This window comes from Pan paniscus, chromosome 20, assembly GCF_029289425.2.
Source record: "Pan paniscus chromosome 20, NHGRI_mPanPan1-v2.0_pri, whole genome shotgun sequence".
NCBI lineage: Eukaryota > Metazoa > Chordata > Mammalia > Primates > Hominidae > Pan > Pan paniscus.
The window spans coordinates 40405329-40432503 of NC_073269.2; the positions used below are offsets into that span (position 1 = coordinate 40405329).

The following is a 27175-nucleotide window of genomic DNA, read 5'->3' on the forward strand; positions in this document are numbered from 1 at the left end:
TGCAGTGAGCTGGGATCACGCCAGTGCACTCCAGCCTGGGCGACAAGAGCGAAACTCCGTCTAAAAAAAAAAAAAAAAGCCGGGCGCCGGGTGTGGTGGTGGGCGTCTGTAACCCCAGCTACTGGGTGGGGCTGAGGCAGGAGAATCACTTGAACCTGGGAGGCTGAGATGCAGTGAGATGGCGCCACTGCACTTCAGCCTGGGCGACCCAGCAAGACTCTGTCTCAAAAACAAAACAAAACAAAACAAAAATAAAAACTGAAAAATCTCAAACATATAAAACCCAAATAGAATAAATCTCCATGTGCCTGGCACCAAATTTCAACAATTATCAACTCATGGTCAATCTTACTGTATTTACACCCCACCACCTTAATTATGTAGTAGCAAATCCGAGGTATTTCATCTATAAGCATTTTGGTGTGTTTCTCTAAAAATTAAAAACTTTAACTTTTTAAAAAACTTTATTGTTCTTGTTAATGACTGATAATACCATTATCCCACCTAAAATTTTTATTTTCCGGGAAGGCTTTTTTCTGGTGGCTCACACCTGTAATCGCAACACTTTGGGAGGCGGAGGCGGGAGGATCGCTTGAACCCAGGAGTTCAAGACCAGTGTGGGCAATATAGCAAGTCCTCGTCTCAGGAAAAAAAGGAAAAAAGAAAGTTAGCTTTTTGGCAAAACTACTTCCTAGTAGATGGTGTGTACTTCCTATCACAGCGCATTAAGGGGCACATAATGCCTGGGACTCCGGGATTTCGAGCCCCTGACGCCAGCGGCGCCTCTGTGGCTCTGGGACCTGAGCGCACGCGCTTTAAAGCCACGCCTCCGCATCGGATCCTAGTAAGGGATCGGGGTTATCATTTTAGCGTAGCGTTGCGCGTGCGCAGAGAGGCGCGCCCGCTCGGCCGCCGTAGTTCGCGTTTTCACCTGGTCGCCCGGCGGCCATGGCGGCCATTCTGAAGCCGGTGCTGCTGGGCTTTCGAGATGCGCCGGTGCACGGCAGCCCCACAGGGCCGGGTGCCTGGCCTGCTAGCAAGCTGGGCGGCATTCCGGTGAGGGCGGGTGCCGGAGCTGGGGTCGATGGGTGCTGCTGAAGGGTGCGGAGGGAGTGGGCGAGGTCCTGGGGGGAGTCGGGGTCTGAGCGCCTCCTCTGTTCCCTCAGGATGCTCTGCCCACCGTGGCTGCGCCCAGGCCCGTGTGTCAGCGCTGCGGGCAGCCGCTCGCCCTGGTCGTGCAGGTGTATTGCCCGCTGGAAGGCTCCCCGTTTCACCGTCTGCTGCACGTGTTCGCGTGCGCCTGCCCCGGCTGTAGCACCGGCGGTGCGCGCAGGTAGGCGGGGAAGTCCCAGAGCTGCTCCAGGGGTGTCCTTTCCAGCGGGCTGGGGCGGGCCGGCGGGCTGGAGTCGGGGTGCAGCCCTCACGGCCCTTTGTCTTCACCCCGAAGCTGGAAGGTGTTCCGCTCCCAGTGCCTGCAGGTGCCAGAGAGAGAGGCGCAGGACGCTCAGGTAAAGGTTGTGATTGGCATGTTATTGTTTTTCTGTCATTTGAGGATATTTTCCAGAGAATAGTTTGGGGCAGACTTTAAAGCCGTGTTCTTTGAAGTACACTGGAGTGTTTTTTGCTTTTCTGAAGAACCATAAAATGCTATTTTCGTAAAGTTTTTTTTTTTTTTTTTGAGACGGAGTTTCGCTCTGTCGCGCAGGCTGGAGTGCAATGGCGCGATCTCGGCTCACCGCAACCTCCGCCTCCCAGGTTCAAGCGATTCTCCTGCCTCAGCCTCCCTAGTAGCTGGGATTACAGGCATATGCCACCACGCCCGGCTAATTTTGTATTTTTAATAGAGACGGGGTTTCGCCATGGTGGTCAGGCTGGTCTTGAACTGCCGACCTCAGGTGATCCACCCGCCTCGGCCTCCCAAAGTGCTGGGATTACAGGCATGAGCCACCGCGCCCGGCCTTTCTTAAGGTTTTGTGAGAGTTTTTTTTTTCTTCTATTTTACTTTATTTTTATTTTCTAACTCCTTTGTTAAAAGGAGATGGAGGCCCAGCGTGGTGGCTCACGCCTGTGATCCCACCATTTTTTGAGAGGCTGAAGTGGGAGGATTGCTTGAGCTCAGAAGTTGGAGACCAGGCTGGGCGCGGTGGCTTACGCCTGTAATCCCAGCACTTTGGGAGGCCGAGGCGGGCGGATCTCCTGAGGTCAGAAGTTCGAGACCAGCCTGGCCAACATGGCGAAACCCCGTCTCTATTAAAAACAAAAACAAAAAATTAGCCGGGCATGGTGGCAGACACCTGTAATCCCAGCTACAAGGGAGGTTGAGGCAGGAGAATTGCTTGAACCCGGAGACAGAGATTGCAGTGAGCTGAGATCATGCCACTGCACTCCAGCCTGGGTGACAGACTCCGTAAAAACAAAACAAAACAAAACAAAAAAAAAACGTTGGGAGAGCAGTCTGGGCAACATAGCAAAACACCGTCTCTATAAAAAGTAAACAAATTAGCCAGGCATGATGGCCATGCAACTGTAGTGCCAGCTACTCAGGAGGCTGAGGTAGGAGGATTGCTTGAGTCTAGGAGGTTGAGGCTGCAGTGACCTATACTTGTGCCACTGCACTCCGGCCTGGGCGACAAAGCCAGACCCTGTCCCCTGCCAAAAAAAAAAAAGGGAGATGGAGACTTCCTCCTGGATTTCTTCAACATTTTTTTTTTAACTGTAAATTGACAGTTTATAATAATGTATAAATTTATGAGGTATAAAGTGATGGCTATGATTCATGAATATCATGTGGAATAATTAAATGAAGCTAGTTAATGCATTCATCACCTCAAATACTTAACATCTTGTGAGAACATTTGAAATTTCCTCTAGCAATTTGGAGATACACAATACTCTATTTTTTTTTTTTTTTGAGACGGAGTCTCGCTCTGTTGCCCAGGCTGGAGTGCAGTGGCGCCATCTCTGCTCACTGCAAGCTCCACCTCCTGGGTTCACACCATTCTGCCTCAGCCTCCAGAGTAGCTGGGACCACAGGCGCCCGCCACCACGGCCAGCTAATTTTTTTATTTTTTTAAATTTTTAGTAGAGACAGGGTTTCACCATGTTAGCCAGGATGGTCTCGATCTCGTGACCTTGTCATCCACCCACCTCGGCCTCCCAAAGTGCTGGGATTACAGGCTTGAGCCCCTGTGCCCAGCCACAATAGTCTATTATTAACTATATTCATGCTGTGCAGTAGAACTTTAAAAAACCCCACATTCCTCCTGAATAACTGAGGTTTTGTATTCTTTGACCGTCATCTCCTTATTCTTCCCACTCCAGGTTTCTTTCTTCCTTTCTTTTTTTTTTTTTTTTTGAGACCGAGTTTCGCTCTTGTTGCCCATGCTGGAGTGCAATGGCACAATCTCAGCTCACTGCAACCTCCACCTCCCGGATGCAAGTGCTTATCCTGCCTCAGCCTCCCTAGTAGCTGGGATTACAGGCACTCGCCACCACGCCCAGCTAATTTTTATATTTTTAGTAGAGAAAGGGTTTCACCATGTTGGCCAGGCTGGTCTCGAACTCCTGACCTCAGGCAACCCACCCGCCTCGGCCTCCCAAAGTGCTGGGATTACAGGCGTGAGCCACCATGCCTGGCTCACTCCAGATTTTTTTTTTTTCTTTGAGATGGAGTTTCACTTTGTTGCCAGGCCGGAGTGCAGTAGCACAATCTTGGCTCACTGCAGCCTCTGCCTCCCAGGTTCGAGCAATTCTCCTGCCTCAGCCTCCTGAGTACCTGGGACTACAGGCACACACCACCATGCCCAGCTAATTTTTGTATTTTTAGTAGAGATGGGGTTTCACCGTGTAGCCAGGATGGTCTCGATCTCTTTACCTCGTGATCCACCCGCCTTGGCTTCCTGAGGTGCTGGGATTACAGGCGTGAGCCACCACACCCGGCCACTCCAGATTTCTTTAACCACCACTCTACTCTCTACTTCTTTGAGGTTGTTTTAGATTCCACATATAAGTGAATACATGCAGCATTTGTCTTTGTGTCTGGCTTATTTCACTTAGCAAAATGTTCTCCAGTTCCATCCATGTTGTCACAAATGACAGAATTTCCTTTTTTTTTTTAAGGGTGAAAAATATCCCATTGTATATATAGTAGTTTTTTTAAACTTACACTGAAGGTCTTGAGACACAGTTTACTGATTTTCCTGTTTGGGAATATATATGGGTGTGTACATATATGTGGTTGTATGTGATAATGTATACGTGTCTTTATAGTAAATATACTTAGTTTATGAGAGCTATATATGTATTAACACATTTCATAAGATGAAATCTGAATTTATTGAAAAGGCAGGCAAGTTGGTAGCTGCAGAACACAATTTAGCCTCCCTTTGACTGTAAATGTGTCTTTATATATACACTGAGTTTTTTTTTCTTTTTTTTTTTTTTTTTTAATTGATCATTCTTGGGTGTTTCTCCCAGAGGGAGATTTGGCAGGGTCACAGGACAATAGTGGAGGGAAGGTCAGCAGATAAACAAGTGAACAAAGTTCTCTGGTTTTCCTAGGCAGAGGACCCTGCGGCCTTCCGCAGTGTTTGTGTCCCTGGGTACTTGAGATTAGGGAGTGGTGATGACTCTTAACGAACATGCTGCCTTCAAGCATCTGTTTAACAAAGCACATCTTGCACCCCCCTTAATCCATTCAACCCTGAGTGGATACAGCACATGTTTCAGAGAGCACAGGGTTGGGGGTAAGGTCACAGATCAACAGGATCCCAAGGCAGAAGAATTTTTCTTAGTACAGAACAAAATGAAAAGTCTCCCATGTCTACCTCTTTCTACACAGACACGACAACCATCCGATTTCTCAATCTTTTCCCCACCTTTCCCCCCTTTCTATTCCACAAAACCGCCATTGTCTTCATGGCCCATTCTCAATGAGCTGTTGAGTACACCTCCCAGATGGGGTGGTAGCCGGGCAGAGGAGCTCCTCACTTCCCAATAGGGGCGGCCGGGCAGAAGCGCCCCTCACCTCCCGGACGGGGCGGCTGGCCGGGCTGGGGGCTGACCCCCCCCACCTCCCTCCCGGACTGGGTGGCTGGCCGGGCGGGGGGCTGACCCCCCACCTCCCTCCTGGACAGGGCGGCTGGCCGGGCAGAGGGGCTCCTCACTTCCCAGTAGGGGCGGCCGGGCAGAGGCGCCCCTCACTTCCCCGACGGGGCGGCTGGCCCGGCGGGGGGCTGACCCCCCCACCTCCCTCCCGGACGGGGCGGCTGGCCGGGCAGAGGGGCTCCTCACTTCCCGGTAGGGGCGGCCAGGCAGAGGCGCCCCTCACCTCCCAGACAGGGCGGCTGGCCGGGTGGGGGGCTGATCCCCCCCACCTCCCTCCCGGACGGGGGGCTGACCCCCCCACCTCCCTCCCGGACGGGGCGGCTGGCCGGGCGGGGGGCTGACCCCCTCACCTCCCTCCCGGACGGGGCGGCTGGCCGGGCGGGGGGATGACCCCCCCACCTCCCTCCCGGACGGGGCGGCTGGCCGGGCGGGGGGCTGACCCCCCACCTCCCTCCCGGACGGGGCGGCTGGCCGGGTGGGGGGCTGACCCCCCCACCTCCCTCCCGGATGGGGCGGCTGGCCGGGCGGGGGCTGACCCCCCCACCTCCCTCCCGGACGGGGCGGCTGGCTGGGCAGAGGGGCTCCTCACTTCCCAGTAGGGGCGGCCGGGCAGAGGCACCCCTCACCTCCCGGACGGGGCGGCTGGCCAGGCGGGGGGCTGACCCCCCCACCTCCCTCCCGGATGGGGCGGCTGGCCGGGCAGAGGGGCTCCTCACTTCCCGGTAGGGGCGGCCGGGCAGAGGCGCCCCTCACCTCCCGGATGGGGTGGCTGGCCGGGTGGGGGGCTGACCCCCCCACCTCCCTCCCGGAAGGAGCGGCTGGCCGGGCAGAGGGGCTCCTCACTTCCCAGTAGGGGCGGCCGGGCAGAGGTGCCCCTCACCTCCCGGACAGGGCGGCTGGCCGGGCGGGGGGCTGACCCCCCCACCTCCCTCCCGGATGAGGAGGGAGGACGCTCCTCACTTCTCAGAAGGGGTGGCTGCTGGGCGGAGGGGCTCCTCACTTCTCAGACGGGGCGGTTGCCAGGCAGAGGGTCTCCTCACTTCTCAGACGGGGCAGCCGGGCAGAGACGCTCCTCACATCCCGGACGGGGGGGCAGGGCAGAGGTGCTCCCCACATCTCAGACGATGGGCGGCCGGGCAGAGACGCTCCTCACTTCCCAGATGTGATGGCGGCCGGGAAGAGGCACTCCTCACTTCCTAGATGGGATGGCGGCCGGGCAGAGACGCTCCTCACTTTCCAGACTGGGCAGCCGGGCAGAGGGGCTCCTCACGTCCCAGACGATGGGCGGTCAGAAGGAGACGCTCCTCACTTCCCAGACGGGGTGGCTGCCAGGCAGAGGCTGCAATCTCTGCACTTAGGGAGGCCAAGGCAGGCGGCTGGGAGGTGGTTGTAGCGAGCTGAGTTCACGCCACTGCACTCCAGCCTGGGCGCCATTGAGCACTGAGTTAACGAGATTCCGTCTGCAATCCCGGCACCTCGGGAGGCCGAGGCTGGCAGATCACTCGCGGTTAGGAGCTGGAGACCAGCCCGGCCGACACATCGAAACCCCGTCTCCACCAAAAAAATACGAAAACCAGTCAGGCGTGGCGGCGCGCGCCTGCAATCGCAGGCACTCGGCAGGCTGAGGCAGGAGAATCAGGCAGGGAGGTTGCAGTGAGCCGAGATGGCAGCAGTACCGTCCAGCTTCGGCTCGGCATCAGAGGGAGACCGTGGAAAGAGGGGAGAGGGGAGAGGGGAGAGGGGAGAGGGAGAGCCAATTTTTGTATTTTTGTATTTTTTTTTTTTTTTTTTTGAAACAGAGTCTCGCTCTGTCACCCAGGCTGGAGTGCAGTGGTGCGATCTCGGCTCACTGCCTACACTGAGTTTTTTTTTTTTTTTTTTTTTTTTGAGATGGGGTTGCATTCTGGTTACCCAGGCTGGAGTGCAGTGGCATGATCTCTGCCTCTTGGGCTCAAGCCATTCTCCCACGTCAGCCTCCTGAGTAGATGGGATTACAGGCACGTGCCACCATGCCCAGCTAATTTTCATATTTTTTGTAGAGATGGGATTTTGTCATGTTGCCCAGGCTGTTCTTGAACTCCTGGACTCAAACAGTCCGCCCACCTCAACCTCCCAAAATGCTGGGATTACAGGCATGAGACACTGGGCCCGGCCTGCACCCAGTTCTTGATGTTTGCTAGGCATAGTATTAGCAGTACTTAAATAAAAAGTTGAAGACAGTGGTGTTTGCCTATATTTGTCAGGGTTCAGGTGCAGATAATTAGAAAAGTGCTGTTGCTTTTTTTTTTTTCTGAGACCGAGTGTCACTCTGTCACCCAGGCTGGAGTGCAGTGGTGTGATCTTGGCTCACTGCAACCTCCGCCTCCCGGGTTCAAGCGATTCTCCTGCCTCAGCCTCCTGAGTAGCTGGATTACAGGCACGTGCCACCATGCCTGGCTTTTAAGCTGAGACAGACTTAACACAGGAGTGAGGTTTTTAGTAAGTGGATAGGCTGAAGAAGGAGGCTCCAGGAATGCCCTCCAGAATCACACCTCAGAACTGGCCGTGAAGGAGCTGCTATGCCACCTCTCCTGCTGTCAGGAAGCTTAGGTGTGATCTGGTGAACTAGAGGCTGTCTTTGCCACCGAACCGTTGGCTCCAAAGCCTTGTTCTGTCTGTGTCTACACAATGGCTACCTTTTGCTATGTGGTCTTTCTTTCTACTTCACTCTGTCTCAAGTTCATGTTTCTCTCTAGTAGACCTGATTAGCAGACCCCTAATCATATCTGAAACCCTAGCTGCTAAGGGGTCTGGGAAAGGTAGTTCTTTCTTTTCAGTTCCTGCAATACATGAAGCACAACAGAAAGATATTGGAACGGATGGTTGAATAACCCCTGTACTATATCTGTCACACTCACCCCAAAAAGGAAAGACAAGTATTTTAAGTCACCTCCAACATGCTTTTGAGTACATAGGGTCTAGAAAGTTTGATTGGAGTGTACCAGAGGGGAAGGGGATGGTGTGAAGGCTCCCTCTGGAAGGCGCGGGGGTGGGTGGCTGGAGCCGAAGGATTAGAATAAACCTCCCAAATGTGCTCGGACCTCATTCACTGAATATTTTTCCAGAAACAGGAAAACAGCCTTGCAGCTGAGGACTGGTGTGAAGGTGCTGATGACTGGGGAAGTGATACTGAGGAAGCGCCTTCACCACAGTTTACCTTGGATTTTGGGAATGATGCCAGCAGTGCCAAAGACGTAGACTGGACTGCTCGGCTCCAAGACCTCCGCCTGCAGGATGCTGTCCTGGGTGCTGCCCATCCTGTGCCTCCTGGGCTGCCGCTCTTCCTGCCCTACTACATCTGTGTTGCAGATGAGGATGATTACAGGGACTTTGTCAACCTGGATCATGCCCACAGCCTTCTGAGGGACTATCAGCAGAGAGAAGGCATTGCCATGGATCAGTTGCTTTCCCAAAGGTGAGGATGTGTGCTGCTGAGGTTGAGAGGTGACTGGATTGGGAAGCAGCCACAAGAGTTACCCTCCAGTTTCACCACAGGACCTGGGGAAACTTTCAGGCAGAACTTGTATGTAGGACCTTTTCGCTTCACTTCCTTATCAGCCAACTTGAGTTAGCTTGAAAACCCTGCTCTATTTATAATTGCCGTTAAGAAAGTGAAGATGAACAAACAGAAGTTAGAGATGGCAAGTATTTATAGAAGACGCATTCACTGACTCTTAAATTTTCTTTTATATTTCTAATATGTCTTTATAGCAGAGACAGGCAAGTTAGAAAACTGCCATTTGATCTGGGATAATAAGATTGGGGTGAAAAAATGGAAAAAGGAAAAGAAAAACGCCATTTGTTTATTGACTCTTGGCTGTGGCTCCAGAACTGGCCCAGGACCTCAGAGATGCTTTCAGATCCTCAATTCTGTAAAATGAGAGTGATGGTGATATCTCTGTTCTCTGTTTCATCCCATGATTTTTTGAGAGTTAAGCGAGAGGGTAGATCTTGAAAGGCTTTATAAACCAAAGCTCTCTAAAGAAGTAAGAATGATCATTTTTGCTTATTGATTGACTGAGAGAGACAGGGTCTCACTCTGTCACCCACGCTGGAGTGAATTGGTGTGATCAAAGCTCATGCAGCCTTGAACTCCTGGGCTCAGGCAATCTATCTTAGTTTCCCAAGTAGCTGGGAGTACAGGTGCACACCACCATGTCTGACCAATTAAAATTTTTTGAGTTTTGCTGTTGTTACCCAGGCTGGAGTGCAATGGCACGATCTCGGCTCACTGCAACCTCCACCTCTCGGGTTTAAGCAGTTCTCCTACCTCAGCCTCCCAAGTAGCTGGGATTATAGCCATGTGCCACCATGCCCAGGTAATTTTTGTATTTTTAGTAGAGATGGGGTTTCACTATGTTGGTCAGGCTGGTCTCGAACTCCTGACCTCAGGTGATCCACCCACCTCAGCCTCCCAAAGTGCTGGGATTACAGGCGTGAGCCATTGTGCCTGGCCTAAAAATTTGTTTTAGCCACTGCACCCAGCATTTTTTACTATTAGAATAAAAAAATTACAATAGAATATTTGGAGAAATGGCCTGGTTCTTTACCAGAACTGTTTCATTTGTAGGCTTTTTCAGAATAATGATGAAGGGGAATGCATGAAGACATGTTGGTGTTTGAAAATAATCCTTAATAGAATTGATGGTTATAAGGACTTTTTATTTTATATTTATTTATTTATTTTTTAATTTTTTTGTGTGTGTGATATGGGCTCTCTTGCCAGGCTGGAGTGCAGTGGTGCGATCTCGGCTCACTGTAACCTCCCCCTCCTGGGTTCAAGCAATTTTCTTGCCTCAGCCTCCCAAGTAGCTGGGACTACAGGTGCACGCCACCACACCCAGCTAATTTTTGTATTATTAGTAGAGACGGGGTTTCACCATGTTGACCAGGATAGTCTCAATCTCTTGACCTCGTGATCCACCTGCCTTGGCCTCCCAAAGTGCCGGGATTACAGGTGTGAGCCACCGCGCCCGGCAGGATTTTTTATTTTTTAATTTCTTAAGTTTTTATGTATTTGCTTATTTTTGGTGGGTTTCTTCAGACTAGAGTATTATTCTTTTTTTTTTTTTTTTTTTTTTTTAAGAGATGGGATCTTGCTTTGTTTCCCAGGCTGAACTGCAGTGGTGTGGTGTGGTTATGGCCTTTTTTTTTTTTTTTTTTTTTTTTTGAGACAGTCTTGCTCTGTTGCCCAGGTTGGAGTGCAGTGGCACGTTCTCGGCTCACTGCAACCTCTCCCTCGCAGGCTTAAGCAGCTCTCATGTCTCAGCCTCCCGAGTAGCTGGGACCATAGGCGTGCGCCACTTCACCCAGCTAATTTTTGTATTTTCTTTTTAGTAGAGATGGGCTTTTGCCATACTGGCCGGGCTCTTCTTAGAGTTCTGGCCCCACGTGATCCGCCCACCTCGACCTCCCAAAGTGCTGGGATTACAGGTGTTAGCCACCACGCCCAGCCTGCTCATGGTTTACTGCAGCCTCAAACTCCTGGCCTCAAGGGATCCTCTGGCCTCAGCTTTCCCCATAGCTGGGACTACAGGTGTGTGCCACCAAACTCAGCTAATTAAAAAAATTTTTGGTTTTTTTGAGACAGAGTCTCACTTTGTCACCCAGGCTGGAGTACAGCGGTGTGATAATGGCTCACTGCAACCTCCAGCTCCCAGGTTCAAGTGATCCTCCTGCCTCAGCCTCCCAAGTAGCTGGGATTACAGGTACCCGCCACCACACCCGGCTAATTTTTGTATTTTTAGTAGAGATGGGGCTTCACCATGTTGGCCAGGCTGGTCTCAAACTCCTAACCTCAAGTGACCCACTCTCCTTGGCCTCCCAAAGTGCTGGGATTGCAGGCGTGAGCCACCGCACCCAGATGAAAAAAATATATATATATATATAAAAAATAAATAATAAAATATATATATTAAAAAATATATATGAAAAAATATATATTTGAGACAGAATCTCGCTCTGTTGCCAGGCTGGAGTACAGTGGCTCAATCTCGGCTCATTGCAACCTCCACCTCCCAGGTTTAAGCAATTCTCCTCCCTTAGCCTCCTGAATAGCTAGGATTACAAGTGCATACCACCATGCCCAGCTAATTTTTGTATTTTTAGTAGAGACAGGGTTTCACCATGTTGGCCGGGATGGTCTCGATCTTTTGACCTCGTGATCCACCTGCCTCGGCCTTCCAAAGTGTTGAGATTACAGGTGTGAGCCACTGTGCCCTGCGACTTTTTAAATTGTAAATAATTACCCAAGAGTTGAAAATGGCTTGGGAGAAGGGTTGGGCAGGGAACTGCAGAGCTACATGTACACAATTTAAATATCAAAAATATTTACTTGACAGTTTTTGGCTGAGTGCGGTGGCTCACTCCTATAATCCCAGCACTTTGGGAGGCCGAGATGGATCACTTGAAGTCAGGAGTTGGAGACCAGCCTGGCCGACGTGGTGAAACCTTGTCTTTACTAAAAATACAAAAAATTAGCTGGACGTGTTGGCGCACACTTGCAATCCCAGCTACTCAGGAGGCTGAGGCAGGAGAATTGCTTGAACCCAGGAGGTGGAGGTTGCAGTGAGCCAAGATTGCACCATTGCACTCCAGCCTGGGTGACAGAGGGAGACTCCCTCTCAAAAAAAAAAAAAAAAATTTACTTGACAGTTTTACAGTTTTTTAACTTTGACAGTTTTTTTTTTTTTTCTTTTTGAGACAGGGTCTCACGCTGTTATCCAGGCTGTAGTGCAATGGTGTGCTCACGGCTTACCACAGCCTTGCCTCTGGAATAGCTGGGACCACAGGTGCATGCCACCATGCCCAGCTAATTTTTGTATTTTTTTGTAGAGACAAGGTTCTGCCAGATTGCCCAGGATGGTTTTGAACTCCTGAGCTCAAGTGATCCGCCTGCCTCGGCCTCCCAAAGTGCTGGGATTACAGGCGTGAGCCCACTGCACTGGCCTGAGAAATTTTTTTTTGAGACGGAGTTTCACTCTTCTTGCCCAGGCTGGAGTGCAATAGCGCAATCTTGGCTCACTGCAACCTCCATCTCCTGGGTTCAAGTGATTCTCCTGCCTCAGACTCCCAAGGAGCTGGGATTACAGGTGCCCGCCACCACGCCTGGCTAATTTTTTGTATTTTTATTAGAGATGGAGTTTCAAGATGTTGGCCAGGCTGGTTTCAAGCTCCTGACCTCAGGTGATCTGCTCACCTCGGCCTCCCAAAGTGCTGGGATTAAAGGCGTGATTGATTTTTTTTTTTTTTTTTTTTTGAGATGGAGTCTCACTCTGTCACCAGGCTGGAGTGCAGTAGCGTGGCACGATCTCGGCTCACTGCAACCTCCGCTTCCCGGGTTCAAGCGATTTCCTCTGCCTCAGCCTGCTGAGTAGCTGGGACTACAGGCGCAAGCCACCATGCCCAGCCAATTTTTTGCATTTTTTAGTAGAGATGGGGTTTCACCATGTTGGCCAGGATGGTCTCGATCTCCTGACCTTGTGATCTGCCTGCCTCGGCCTCCCAAAGTGCTGAGATTACACGCGTGAGCCACTGCGCCTGGCCTGATAAATTTTTTTAAAAGAAAATTATCTTGTTTTCTCTTGCAAATGCTGTAATTTTCTGGATATAGACATTCAAAAGTGTTTTCTGCTTCTGTTTTTAGCCTTCCTAATGATGGTGATGAAAAATACGAGAAGACCATAATTAAAAGTGGAGATCAGACGTTTTACAAATTCATGAAGCGAATTGCTGCTTGTCAGGACCAGATTTTGAGGTAAAAAAAGGCACAGTTCCTTTTATTGTTTTCCTTGATTATAAAGGTAATACATATTAGTTTGGAAAACACAGGAAAATATGAGAAAAGCAAAACCTACAGTATTCCCCAAACCAAGAAAGAACCTAATACCTGCTTTATAGGACCTAATACCCACTTTATAGGATGTGTAGGAGGATTCAGTAAGGTAAAGTGCACTCATTTGTCTAACAAATACTTACGAAGTCTATTCTGCATGCCGGTTGCTGGTATTTGTAGGTGCTGCAGATATAGCAAGAAACGGCACAGACGAAGTCCATGTTCTCATAGCCTTTATTATTATTATTATTTAATTTTTTTTTTCTTTGAGAGGGAGTCACGCTCTGTCGCCCAGGCTGGAGTGTAGTGGCGTGATCTTGGCTCAATGCAACCTCCACCTCTTGGGTTTAAGCCATTCTCCTGCCTCAGCCTCCCAAGTAGCTGGGATTACAGGTGCCTGCCACCCTGCCCAGCTGATTTTTTTGTATTTTAGTAGAGATGGGGTTTCACCATGTTGGCCAGACTGGTCTCGAACTGCTGGCCTCACGTAATCTGCCCGCCTCAGCCTCCCAAAGTTCTGAGATACAAGTGTGAGCCACCATGCCTGGCTTTTTTTTTTTTTTTTTTTTGGGGGGGGGCAGGGTCTTGCTCTGTTGCTCAGGCTGGAGTGCAGTGGTGTGATCAATCATAGCTCAGTGCACCTTGACCTCCTGGGCTCAAGTGATCCTCCCACTTCAGCCTCCCAAGTACCTGGGACTACAGGCATGTGCCACCATGCCCAACTAATTTTTGTATATTTTTTTAGAAATGGTATTTCACCATGTTGGCCAGGCTGGTTCCAAACTTCTGGGCTCAAGCCATCCACCTGCCTTGGCTTCCCAGAGTTTGTTTTAGGATTACAGGCATGAGCCACTGTGCCTGGACTATTATTATTATTAAAAAAATTTTTTTTAGAGAGAGGGTCTCAGTCTGTTGTCCACCCTGGAGTGCAGTGGCGTGATCATTGCTCACTGTAACAACTACCTCTTGGGCTCAATCGATCCTCCCAAGTAGCTAGAACTACAGGTGTGTGCCACCATGTTTGGCTAATTTTTAAAAAATGTATTTTGTAGAGATGGGATCTGATCATGTTGCCCAGTCTGCTCTCAAACTCCTGGCCTCAAGTGATCCTCCCGCCACGGCCTTCCAAAGTGATGGGATTACCGGCATCAGCCACGACCCTTGGCCCATATATTTATTTTTATTTTTTAATTTATTTTTATTTTTCTGGGATGGAGTCTCACCCTGCCACCCAGGCTGGAGTGCAGTGACGTGATCCTGGCTCACTGCAATCTCCACCTCCCAAGTTTAAGAGTCTCCTGCCTCAGCCTCCCGAGTATCTAGGATTACAGCGCCACCACGCCTGACTACTTTTTGTATTTTTAGTAGAGACGGAGTTTTACCATGTTGGTCAGGCTGGTATCGAACTCCTGACTTCAAATGATCTGCCCGCTTCAGCCTCCCAAAGTGCTGGAATTACAGGCTTGAGCCACTGTGTCTAGTGGGGGAGATTAAAAACAAACCTGTATGATTTCCATAAGTGATAAATGAGGAAAAAATAGAGCTATTTTAGGTAGGCTATCAGAAAGGCCTCAGAGGAAATGACATACCCAGCAGGTATAATTTATAAAAATAGCCACATAGTAAAAACAGGTCCAGACAAAGTGGGCAGAATTAGCTCAAATGGTCTTTTTCCCCAATACCTACCACAATGAATCTAAAAGCTAAAAATCAGGCCAAATAAAATAAATATTAAAAAAGAAATTCCCTTTTATCAGCACTGAACAAAGGAAAAGGGCTTAGTACCATAAAACTCAAAGTGACAGCCCAGGATATAATATCCATAAATGTCTAGTAGAGTTCTTGAGTGTTTAACATATATATTTATTCACTTATGTAACTAAGTTATCTTTGCAGAGAAAGGTACAGAAATTTCCGGCATGGTTAAGTGCAAGTTCTAATTCCACAGGCCTTTTCTCTCACCTGCCTAAAACATACTGATGAGTCCACAAAGAATTTTCTTTTTTCGGAAACGGAATCTGTCTCTGTCCCCCAGGCTGGAGAGCAATGGTACGATCTCAGCTCACTGCAACCTCCATCTTCTGGGTTCAAGCAATTCTCCTGTCTCAGCCTCCTGAGTAGCTGGGACTACAGGCATGTGCCAACATACCCGGCTAATTTTTGTATTTTTATTAGAGATGAGGTTTCACCATGTTGGCCAGGATGGTCTCGAACTCCCGACTTCTGGTGATCCACCCACCTCAGCCTCTGAAAGTGCTGGGATGGCAGGTGTGAGCCACCATGCCCGGCCTAAGAATTTTCAGTTAATAATATTATGTCTGGAAGGAAGCACACAGGAGGAGAGTTTGCATCTCCTAATGTGGAGGATGGTGGACCCAGCTGTTGGCTGAAGAACTGGGTGTGGTGGGGAGGTGGTGTAGGAAAGGACGGGGATTGCCTCTCAGAAGCAACATTCCTTTGTTCCATGATGAGTCAGAGCAATGATTGGAAAGTTAAGGGCAATTTCGCCTCTATTCGAGTGGGATCTTTCTCAACATACAGCATTTTACACTGTCTCAGAGGAAAAAGCAAAGCCCAGGTATTCTAATAAAGATTGCATCCAGTCCCAGAAGAACTATCTCCTCACCCCAGTTCCCTCTTTTACCACCTACAGAAATGTAGAGGAAATGGACAGTACTCTTAGAGAGAGGAAAACAGGCCTCATATGAGATGGACAGGAAATCAATGAGAACCTCTGCAGACATTTCAGAGCAAATAGATGGTCTTAACTGAGTTGCCCCCCTTTAGGTGTGAGCTAGATGAAAAATAGCATGCCACCCAGGTAATCATACTGTGGCAAGAACAGTTAAGGAAATGAAGAGAACATAGAAAAGGCTCAAGAACCAAGTCTGCCAGAAAATATAATCCAGCTGGACTCGGTGGCTCACGCCAGTAATCCCAACACTTTGGGAGGCCGAGGTGGGTGGATCACGAGGTCAGTAGATCGAGACCATTCCAGCCAACATGGTGAAACCCTGTCTCTACTAAAAATACAAAAATTAGCCGGGCGTGGTGGTGGGTGCCTATAGTCCCAGCTGTTCAGGAGACTAAGGCAGGAGAATCGCTTGAACCTGGGAGGTGGAGGTTGCAGTGAGCCGAGATCGTGCCACTGCACTCCAGCCTGGGTGACAGAGTGAGACTCTGTCTCAAAAAATAAAATAAAATAAAATATAATCCAAGGAGCACATCAGTCCCAGCAGATGCTTCAAAATGTATAAGAACTTCATAAGAATGGATTCCATAAAACAAGAGCTCAAAGGTGAGAAAATAAAGTAACTATGTATGAATCGGAAATTGAATTGCTAAAGAAACCAAGCCCCATGACATTACATATCTAATACATATAGAATATAAGGAACATTGGCCAGGTGTGGTGGCTTAAGCCTGTAATCCCAGCACTTTGGGAGGCCAAGGCAGGCAGATCACAAAGTCAGGAGTTCCAGATCAGCCTGGCCAATATGGTGAAACCCTGTCTCTACTAAAAATACAAAAATTAGCTGGGTGTGGTGGCGGGTGCCTGTAGTCCCAGCTATTCGGAAGGCTGAGGCAGAAGAATTGCTCGAACCTGGCAGGCGGAGGTTGCAGTCGACCGAGACTGCGCTATTGCACTCCAGCCTGGGCGAGAGAGCAAGGCTTTGTCTCAAAAAAAAAAAGAAAAAAGAAAGTTAAGGAACATAATAGACTTGGCTAAAGATCAAAGTACTGGTATAGAGGAAAGACTTGAGCTAATCCAGTGAATGCAGAAGAAAAAGAGAAAGCATTCAGAGAGAAGATGGTATCTTTGAAGGGTTGATAAATATATTTACTATGAGGAGAATTGGTGTCCAAAATAGAGAATGCAATAGATGGATCAGAAACAATATTCAAAGATAAAATTGGGAATTTTTCCTTAATGAAATAAGAACTAAATATGCAAATACTAAAATACAGGGAGTATAAGAATAGTTGGCATTGAGAAACCTAGCCTGGTGGTGGTTTTAAAAATATCGTCAGTCTTTTAAATGTAGCCATTCTAGTAGGTGGTGGTGGTGGTATTTCCTTGTGGTTTGAATTTGCATTTTCCTAATAACAAATGATGTTGAGCATCTTTCCATATACTCATTTGACATCAGTGTATCTTCTGTAGTGAAGTGTGTCTGTTTACATTTATTTTTCAGCAGCTTTATTGAGATACAATTGACATACAACAGACTGCCTATATTTTTACAGTGTGCACTTTGATAAGTTGACATCCATATACACCCCTGAAATCACAACAGTCAAGACAGTAAACATATTCCTCCCTGCCAGGAGTTTCCTCATACTTTTTCGCAAGTTCTTGCCTACCCTGTCCTGTGCTGCTCCCCCAGTCCCCAGGCAACCGCCAATCATCTTTCTGTTGCACCTTAGTGCATTTCCTGTGAAAGTATATAAGGTCATATGGGATATACTTTTTTTTTTTGGTCTGGTTTTATTCACTTAGAATACTTCAAGATTCATTCTTATTGCATGTATCAATAGTTCATTCCTTTTGACCGCTGTGTCATATTCCATTGTATGGATGTGCCACTATGTGCCAGTTGATGGATATTTGGGTTATTTCCAGTGTTTGGCTATTATAAATAAAGCTGCTGTGAACATTTGTTTACATCTCTTTGTAAGACATGTTCTGATTTTGGGGGGTAGATACCTAGGAATAGAACGGTTGTATTATATGGGATATGCATGTTTAACTTGTTAAGAAACAGGCCAGTTTTCCAAAGTGCTTATGCCATTTCTATTCCCACTAGCAGTTTTTAAGAATTCTACTTCCTGTATATCTTTGCTAATGCTTGGGATGTTCAGTTTTTAATTTTAGCCATTTAAGAAGGTGTGTAGTGGCATTTTATTGTGGCTTTAATTTGCATTTCCTCAAATGGCAAATAATGTTGAGCATCATTTCAAGTGCTTGTTTTCCATCTCTGTATATCATCTTGGATAATGTGTCATTCAAATCTCTCACCATATTGTTTGTGTTACTGAGTTGTAGGAATTCTTCATATGGTCAAGAGTACAAGTCCTTTTTCAATTTAATTTTTTTTAGCACTCAAACAGATTCTGACAGATGGCTTTAAATTTTGATCAAGTTCAACTTAACAGTTATGGTTTTTTTAACACGGAATATGCAGTCCCTTTAATGTAATCATTGGTATTGTTGGGTTAATTGTTTTTTTTTGTTTTTTTGTTTTTTTTTTCTTGAGATGGAGTCTTGCTCTGTTGCCCAGGCTGGAGTGCAGTGGCACGATCTCGGCTCACTGCAACCTCTGCCTCCCAGGTTCAACGATTCTCCTGCCTCAGCCTCCTGAGTAGCTGGGATTACTGGTGCGCACCACCATGCCTGGCTAATTTTTTGTAGTAGAGACAGGTTTCGCTATGTTGGCCAGGCTGGTATCAAACTTTTGACCTCAGGTGACCCGCCTGCCTTGGCCTCCCAAAATGCTGGGATTACAGGCATGAGCCACCGCACCCCACCATGTTGGGTTAATTTTATTCTGTTATTGTTTTTTCCTCCATTTCTTTTTTTTTTTTTTTAAAGAGATGGGTGTCTCACTATGTTGCCTAGGCTGGTCTTGAACTCCTGGACTCAAGCAGTTCCCTCACCTCAGCCTCTCAGCTTCTCAAAGTGCTAGGGTTATAGGCATCTGTCACCACACCTGACTTTCCATTTGGTGGGGTTTTTTTGTTTTTGTCTCTGTATTCCTTTTATTTAACCTGCTTGTCAGTGACTTTGAGTATTTTTAGTTTACTATTTTGTTCCTTTTTTGTCTTTTATTTTTAACTCTTTATGTTGCTTTTTTTTTTTTTTTTTTTTTTTTAAGAGATTGGGTCTTGTTCTGTTGCTTGCGTAGGCTGGAATGCAGTGGTGCAGTCATGGCTCACTGCAGCCTCAGACTCCTGAGCTCAAGTGATCCTCCTGCCACACTCTCCAAAGTAGCTGGGACCACAGGCGTGCACCACTATGTCTGGCTAATTTTTGTATTATTACACTATGTCTGGCTAATTTTTGTATTATTATTATTATTCGAGACGGAGTCTTGCTCTATCATCCAGGCTGGAGTGCAGTGGAGCAATCTCAGTTCACTGCAACCTCTGCCTCCCAGGTTTAAGCGATTCTGCAGCCACAGCCTCAGCCTCCCCCCCAGCTGGGATTACAGGCACCTGCCACTACGCCCGGCTAATTTTTGTAGTTTTAGTAGAGATGGGGTTTCACCATGTTGGCCAAGCTGATCTCGAACTCCTGTCCTCAAGTGATTCACCCACCTCAGCCTCCCAAAGTGCTGAGATTACAGGCCTGAGCCACTGTACCCGGCCTACCTTTTCCACTAGGTTTTTTTTTTTTTTTTTTTTTTTTTACATATTCATTACTGGTATTTTAAAGTTTTTGTCTGATAAATTTATCATCTTGCCCATGGGTCTCCTTGCATTAACTTTCTTTATGGGGTAAAATTTCCTGCTTCTTTGCATGTTTAGTAACTTTTAAAATGATTTACCAGAAATTATATATCGAAGAACAGTAATATTGAAGTGAGCTGGATGTGGTGGCTCACACCTGTAATCACAGCACTTTGGGAGGCTGAGGTGGGAGGATCACTTGAGGCCAGGAGTTTGAGACCAGTCTGGGCATTATAGCAAGACCCTGTCTCTATAATTTTTTTTTTTTTAAACTAGCTGGGTATGGTGATGCGCCTCTGTGTTCCCAGCTACTCAGGAGGCTGAGGTAAGAGGATTGCTTGAGCCCAGGGGGTCAAGGCTGCAGTGAGCTGTGATTGTGCCACTGCACTCCAGCCTGGGCAACAGAAAAAGGCTTTATCTAAAAAAAAAAACAAACCCAAAAACTGAAGTGAATGTTTCCTCCCTCTAAGGCAGAGGTCCCCAACCTTTTTGGCATCAGGGACTGGTTCGTGGAAGGCAATTTTTTCACAGACTGAGGTGGGGGACGTGGGGCATGGTTTTGGGATGAAACTGTTCACTTCAGATCATAAGGCTTCAGATTCTCATAAGGAGCACACAACCTAGATCCCTTGCATGTGCAGTTCACAATAGGATTTGCGCTCCTATGAGAATCTAATGCTGCTGATACGACAGGAGGTGGAGATCAGGTGGTAATGCTCGCTTGCCTGTTGCTCACCTCCTGCTGCATGGCCCTATTCCTAATAGGCTACCAACCAGTACTGGTCCATGGCCTGGGGGTCCATGGCCTGGGGGTTGGGGACTTCTTCTCTAAGGCATGCCCTTTCCTCTGTAAGGCCAGTGATGTGGAGGGCTGATTCCATTTAATCTGCAGTGGAGCTGAGTCTGGACTTCATTGCAGCTTTACCTAGATTCAGTTGAACATTGGCTTTAGTGCCTTTGAGACTTTGAATCGAACACTGACAAGATTTCCAGATATCTTGCTATGCTTTACAGCCATGGTGCTAGGTTTTTGGGCCTCTGGGAGATTTCTGCAAGAAACAAAGAAAGGTTGCAAAGCATGGCCTTAGATGCTAGAATGCGACTTGTGTGGCTCTGATTCGGGGTTCTTTGTTTCCTTGTCCTAGGTATTCCTGGAGTGGAGAGCCACTCTTTTTGACCTGCCCTACATCAGAAGTCACCGAGCTCCCAGCCTGCAGCCAGTGTGGAGGCCAAAGGATATTTGAGTTTCAGCTTATGCCAGCACTGGTCAGCATGCTCAAGAGTGCTAATTTAGGTGAGAAGCCCTTTATTAATTTGAGTTTGTGGATTTCTGGCATTATTTTTAAATAAATGAAAAACCTTTTGTTTACTTATAAAATATCATAAGCAAATTACAGAAAATTTGGGAATTAAAAAATTATTTTAAGAAATTTAGGCCAGGTGTGGTGGCTCACGCCTGTAATCCCAGCACTTTGGGAGGCCAAGGCGGGTGGATCACAAGGTCAGGAGATCGAGGCCATCCTGGCCAATGTGGTGAAACCCTGTCTCTACTATAATATAAAAAATTAGCTGGGCGTGGTGGCACGTGCCTGTAGTCCCAGCTCCTTGGGAGGTTGAGGCGGGGAATCGCTTGAACCCAGGAGGTAGAGGTTGCAGTGAGCCAAGATCGCACCACTCTACTCCAGCCTGGCGACAGAGTGAGGAGACTCTGTCTCAAAAAAAAAAAAAGAAATTTATAATCCAGCCAGTCTTTTTTTTTTTTTTTTAAATATTTATTGATTGATTGATTTATTGAGATGGAGTCTCTCTCTGTCGCCCAGGCTGGAGTGCAGTGGCACGTTCTTGGCTCACTGCAACCTCCAGCTCCCGGGGTCTAGCAATTCCCCTCCCTCAGCCTCCCCAGTAGCTGGGATTACAGGTGCCCGCCACCACGCCCGGCTAGTTTTTGTATTTTTAGTAGTGATAGGGTTTCACCGTGTTGGCCAGGATGGAATTTTTGTATTTTTTGTAGAGACAAGGTTGCGTCATGTTGCCCAGGCTGGTCTCGAACTCCTAGACTCAAGCGATCCTCCCGCCTTGGCCTCCCAAAGTGATTACAAGCATGAACCATGCCTGGCCAGAAATTAAAACTATTATCAATGTTAATAACCATTATTCCAACAATCATTTTTGACATAAAGACAAATAGCAAGTCAGATGAATGTATGGATGGCTAGACGAAAATAATTTTCCTAAAATAGGAAAATTCACTAATATGGTAATTAAAAGTCTTAGAACAAATTTTTGTACAAATTAACAGAAGGAATGTTAAGTATAAGTGAAGCAGTTACTGGACTTTTTTTTTTTTCTTCTTTTTTCTTGAGACGGAGTCTTGCTCTGTCGCCCAGGCTGGAGTGCAGTGGCGTAATCTCAGCTCACTGCAAGCTCCGCCTCCCGGGTTCATGCCATTCTCCTGCCTCAGCCTCCCAAGGAGCTGGGACTACAGGTGCCCGCAACCAAGCCCAGCTAATTTTTTTTTGTATTTTTAGTAGAGACGGGGTTTCACTGTGTTAGCCAGGATGGTGTCGATCTCCTGACCTTGTGATCCGCCCACCTCGGCCTCCCAAAGTGCTGGGATTACAGGCGTGAGCTGCCGCGCCTGGCCTGGACTTTTGGTAATAGGTTCTTTACCTAAGAGGCCCAAGTTTCTGAAAGGTGCTTCTGCTATTAACAGAAAATAACATTCTTTCTGTGTTTCAGTTTTAGATAGTATGCATCTGGCTCCTTACCATAGTAGATAAGGAAATTTATACCCTATTCCTACCTTGAAATATTTCAGTATCTTTTTTGTTTTTTGAGACGGAGTTTCACCCAGGTTGGAGTGCAATGGTGCTATCTCGGCTCACTGCAACCTCTGCCTCCCAGGTTCAAGTGATTCTCCTGCCTCAGCCTCCTGAGTAGCTGGGATTACAGGTGCCCACCACCACACCCAGCTAATTTTTTATATTTTTGGTAGAAACAGGTTTCACTGTTGTTGGCCAGGCTGGTCTCAAACTCCTGACCTCAAGCTCCCGACCTGCCTCGGCATCCCAAAGTGCTTGGATTATAGGCATGAGCCACCGTGCCTGGACCCAGTATCTTTTTTTTTTTTTTTTTTGAGATGGAGCCTCACTCTGTCGCCCAGCCTGGAGTACAGTGGCACTCTCTCGGTTCATTGCAACCTCTGCCTCCCAGGTTCAAGCGATTCTCCTGCCTCAGCCTCTTGAGTAGCTGGGATTACAGGCGCCCACCACCACACCCTGCTAATGTTGTATTTTTAATAGAGACGGGGTTTCACCATGTTGGCTGGTCTTGAACTCCTGACCTCAAGTGATCCGTCCACCTCGACCTCCCAAAGTGCTGGGATTTACAGGCATGAGCCACTGCGCCTGGCCAGTATCATAATTATCACAGCTATTTGGATAGCCTTAGTTCTATGTGTAAATGGATTCAGTGTTTATCACCACTCTTAGAGTGAGCTTTTTTATTCCTGTTTTATTTTGATTCTTTTTGCAGTAGCTGGATATTCTCAAGTAATAGCTTTAAGGAGGGCTCAGAGGTATCTTGCTTCAGATTGTGCATGGTAATGTGGCTTCATATTTGAGGGGCAACCCATGTATAAAATTTTTAAATCCCACTTTCTCTTTTCAGAAACTTGTATAGACCCCTGTGTTGTCTTCTGACAGTGAAAGCCCTGCCAGCCCTTTGCCCTGGTGCCTCCTGTCATTTCCTGGTGGTTCAGTCTCACCGGGAAATATATTTTTCTTGAAGGGCTTATGGGCATTCTAGTCTCTGAGATTTTTCACTCATATAGAAATGTCTTTTGCATGGAATGTAGCTTTGTAGAGGTATGAGGGTGGTCTGATTTTTTCCCCCTTTGTGACTAACATGTTTGCCACAATACTGTTAGCAGCGGTGAATCTGTAGGGGTCTGTAGCAACCTCAGTTCTTGCCTCCTCCGAAGGAAGAATTTGACCGAGGCACATAAGACAGAGGAGAGACCGAAGCAAATTTTAGAGCAGGAGTGAAAACTTACTAAAAAGTTTTAGAGCAAGAACGAAAGGAAGTAAATATAGTTGGAAGAGGGCCAAGCAGGCAACCTGAGAGATTCAAGTGTCCATTTGACCTTTGACTTGGGGTTTTATACTTCCCGGGTCTTGGGTTACTTCTCTTGTTTCTTCCCTTGGGGTGGGCTGTCCACATGCATAGTGGCCCTCCAGCACTTGGGAGAGGCCGCATGCGCAGTGTGTTTACTGGAGTTGTAGACTTGCTCACTTAAGGTGCTTTTCCCTTACCAGTCAGATGCTCCTAGAGGAAGGTCATATACCAGTTAAACTCTGCCATTTTTTCATTTTTTTTTTTTTTGAGACAGAGTCTCACTCTGTTGCCCAGGCTGGAGTGCAGTGGCACAATCTCTTCTCACTGCAACCTGTGCCTCCCAGGTTCAAGCGATTCTCCTGCCTCAGCCTCCCAAGTAGCTGGGATTACAGGTGCCTACCACCACGCCCAGCTAATTTTTTGTATTGTTAGTAGAGACGGGGTTTCACCATGTTGGCCAGGCTGGTCTTGAACTCTGACCTCAGGTGATCCATATACCACAGCCTCCCAATGTGCTGGGATTACAAGCATGAGCCAATGTGCTGTGCCCAGCCAATGCATACATTTTTAAACAATGTATTTCTCCTTTGCTGCTGCAAATCATTGCCTATGTCATCCTCTTGACTCCTGCTTTTCTGTTCTAATATCAGGAGTTCTTATTGCTTATGTTTTCTTGGTATTTTTTTTTTATGGCTTTATTCATTGATAATTTTCTGTAAACTCTTAGGGTTTATTTTATATTTTTTGCCTGAATCCTTATCCTTTCTCGGCAGTAGTGTGTCCTATGATATATATTTCTCTCTTCTTTTTTTTTTTTTTTTTTTTTTTTTTAAAGACAGGGTCTCGCTCTATCACCCAGGCCAGAGTACGGTGGTGCAATCATAGCTTATTGCAGCCTTTATCTCCTGGGCTCAAGTGATCCTCCTGCCTTAGTCTCCTCTGAGTAGCTGGGACTACAGGTGTGCACCATTACACCCAGTGAATTTTTTTTTTTTTTTTAGTAAAGTCTCACTGTGTTGCCCAGGCTATATGAGATATATATATATTTTTTTGTTTGTTTGTTTGTTTGTTTTGTTTTTTGTAGAGACAGGTGTCTCACTGTGTTGCCTAGGCTGGGCTCAAGCTGTCCTTCCCCGTCGGCCTCCCAAAGTGCAGGGATCACAGTTGTGAGCCACCGCACCTAGCCAAAAGCTATGTATATCACATGAACCATGTAGATTAATATAGATTTTCAACATCAGATAGCTAGACAGTTACAATGAACACTTGCTGAAATTTTTGTTTATTTTTAAAGTATATTTTCCTGCCACTTTAAATTAATTTTGCTTTTTTGTTATCAATATTCACTTATTATAGGATAGACTGTGATTCTGTTATAGCTGAAAGCAGTAAGCACTGTTTTTGCTTTACCTAATTACTTTTTCAGCTTATAAGGTAAAATCATTCCTTTTAGTAACATCAGTCTCATAACTCTTTTTGCTGGAAGCCTGAATATGTTGTATTTTTCAGGTCTTTCTGTGGAATTTGGAACAATTCTAGTTTACACATGTGAGAAGAGTTGCTGGCCCCCAAATCATCAGACCCCCATGGAAGAATTTTGTATTATACAAGAAGACCCAGATGAATTATTGTTTAAGTAGAGCATTTCCTTTTATTAATATAAATTAAAACAAATGTTTATGTCCAAATATGTGTGTATGTACCTTATTTTAACTCACAACTTATTAACCTCTGTTTTTCTGAGTTGCCTTTTTGCCTTTGGGTGCTGGTGCCGGGGCCGGGGCTGGGCCAGGACCTCCTGACTGTGGGTTGGTCTGCCCTTCCAGGGTCCAGGGCCAGCTGTCACAGTGGCAGCTAGGAAGGTAGCTCCTCTCTAGTCCAGAGGGCTGGTGTTGTCTGCACAGCCATTCTGGTGGGCATTCTAGGGGGGGAGGAGAGCAGCGAAAGAGCCAAGAGCAGTGGTCAGCCTCTTGTGTACACCTCTGACACCTGCACTCCAGTGCTTCCTATGCTGTTTCTGGCACCTGATCAAGCCACTGAACCTGCTCTAGCTGCTGGAGGTTTTTGCTCTGTGACCCTGGCTGTTTAGACCTGCCCATGTTCATCAGCCCAGGTCCCCGCCCTCACCCACTCCCATCTTCTGCTCCTGCAGTATCCCAGGAAGGGGTCTTTACTCCGTTCAGGAGACTGTCCCTTTATCCAGCTGCCTTCCAGTCTTCCCCTTTCTTTATTTTTAACATGATCAACCCCTTCCCTTCTTCAGCCCCATAACAGCAGTATAAAAACACTCCCAGCCATGTTCAGACATGCTCTGCCTACGTAGATGAGGATAATGAGGCCTAGGTGATCATGGGGTGGGTCTGTTTCTTGCATTTAACATTATATTTGGAGCATTTTCCCATTAATATTTTTCCCACAACATAATTTATAATTGCTGTATTTTTTAAATATACATCAAAAGCTTTATACAATTTTTAGCCACTTGTATTTTCCAATTTTTATTCCCATGATGGCCATCCCTGTAACTAAATTAATATATATTTTAAATCAATGATAAGTGCTACAGGACAGTTTCCTAGAATTGGAATGAATGAGTCAAAAGTTGTGCACAATTTTAGGGTTTTTTTTTTTCTTTTTTTTCGAGACAGGGTCTTGCTCTGTCTCAGGCTGGAGTGCAGTGGTAAGGGCATAGCTCACTGCAGCCTCGACCTCTCAGGCTTAAGTGATCCTCCTGCCTCAGCCTCCTGAGTAGCTGGGACTACAGGTGCAAGCCACCACGCCCTCTAGAGAAGCTTTGCTTTGGAATCTTTACCTGGAGTGTGTTGGAGTGCTTGTTTCCCAATCCCTTGATAAGTGTTACTTATTTTTTCTTTCTACCAGTTTAGTAGGTGAAAAACTTTTTTTTTTTTTTTTGAGACAGAGTCTCGCTGTATCGCTCAGGCTGGAGTGCAGTGGTGCAACCTCCGCCTCCTGGGTTCAAGCAATTCTCCTGCCTCAGCCTCCTGAGTAGCTGGGGCTACAGGCTTGTGCCACCACCCCCAGCTGTTTAGGTGTTTTTTTGTTTGTTTGTTTTTTTGAGACGGAGTCTGTTGCCCAGGCTGGAGTGCAGTGGCGCGATCTCGGCTCACTGCAACTTCTGCCTCCTGGGTTCAAACGATTCTCCTGCCTCAGCCTCCCGAGTAGCTGGGATTACAGGCGCACGCCACCACGCCCGGCGAATTTTTGTATTTTTAGTAGAGATGGGGGTTTCACCATGTTAGTCAGGCTGGTTTCAGAACTCCTGACCTCGTGATCCACCCGCCTCAGCCTCCCAAAGTGCTGGGATTACAGGCGTAAGCCACCGCGCCCGGCAGGTGAAAATCTTACCATTTTGCATGGTTTACATTTTTTTTTTTTTTTTGAGACGGAGTCTTGCTCTGTTACCCAGCCTGGAGTGAAGTGGTGCGATCTTGGTTCACTGCAACCTCCACCTCCAGGGTTCAAGCGATTCTTTTATGGTTTACATTTTAATACGCTTATTGATCATATTGTCCAATTTTTTGTGAGTTTCCTGTTCACATCCTTTGCCTATATTTTTTTAGGGGTGACACTTGTTAATTTGTAAGAGCTCTTTACGTATAGGGACATCAG

The 27175-nt window shown here is 47.1% G+C and overlaps 1 protein-coding gene across 1 annotated transcript; it reads left to right on the forward strand.

Moving 5' to 3' along the window:
• Positions 1-894: 894 nt before the first annotated feature.
• PDCD2L (programmed cell death 2 like) lies at positions 895-25233 on the forward strand. Its single transcript, XM_003816188.3, has 7 exons — positions 895-1056; positions 1167-1333; positions 1448-1508; positions 8211-8560; positions 12791-12901; positions 20575-20723; positions 25055-25233. Exons 1-7 carry the CDS (start codon positions 949-951, stop codon positions 25183-25185), a joined length of 1077 nt encoding a protein of 358 aa, XP_003816236.3. The 5' UTR covers positions 895-948; the 3' UTR covers positions 25186-25233.
• The last annotated feature ends 1942 nt before the right edge of the window (positions 25234-27175 follow it).

Excerpts from the sequence above, each read along its gene's own strand:
- PDCD2L (XM_003816188.3), top strand. The coding sequence starts at position 949 with ATGGCGGCCATTCTGAAGCCGGTGCTGCTGGGCTTTCGAGATGCGCCG. Across the intron at positions 1,334-1,447 it reads AGCACCGGCGGTGCGCGCAG|CTGGAAGGTGTTCCGCTCCC; the intron begins GTAGGCGGGGAA and ends TTCACCCCGAAG. Across the intron at positions 1,509-8,210 it reads GAGAGGCGCAGGACGCTCAG|AAACAGGAAAACAGCCTTGC; the intron begins GTAAAGGTTGTG and ends ATATTTTTCCAG.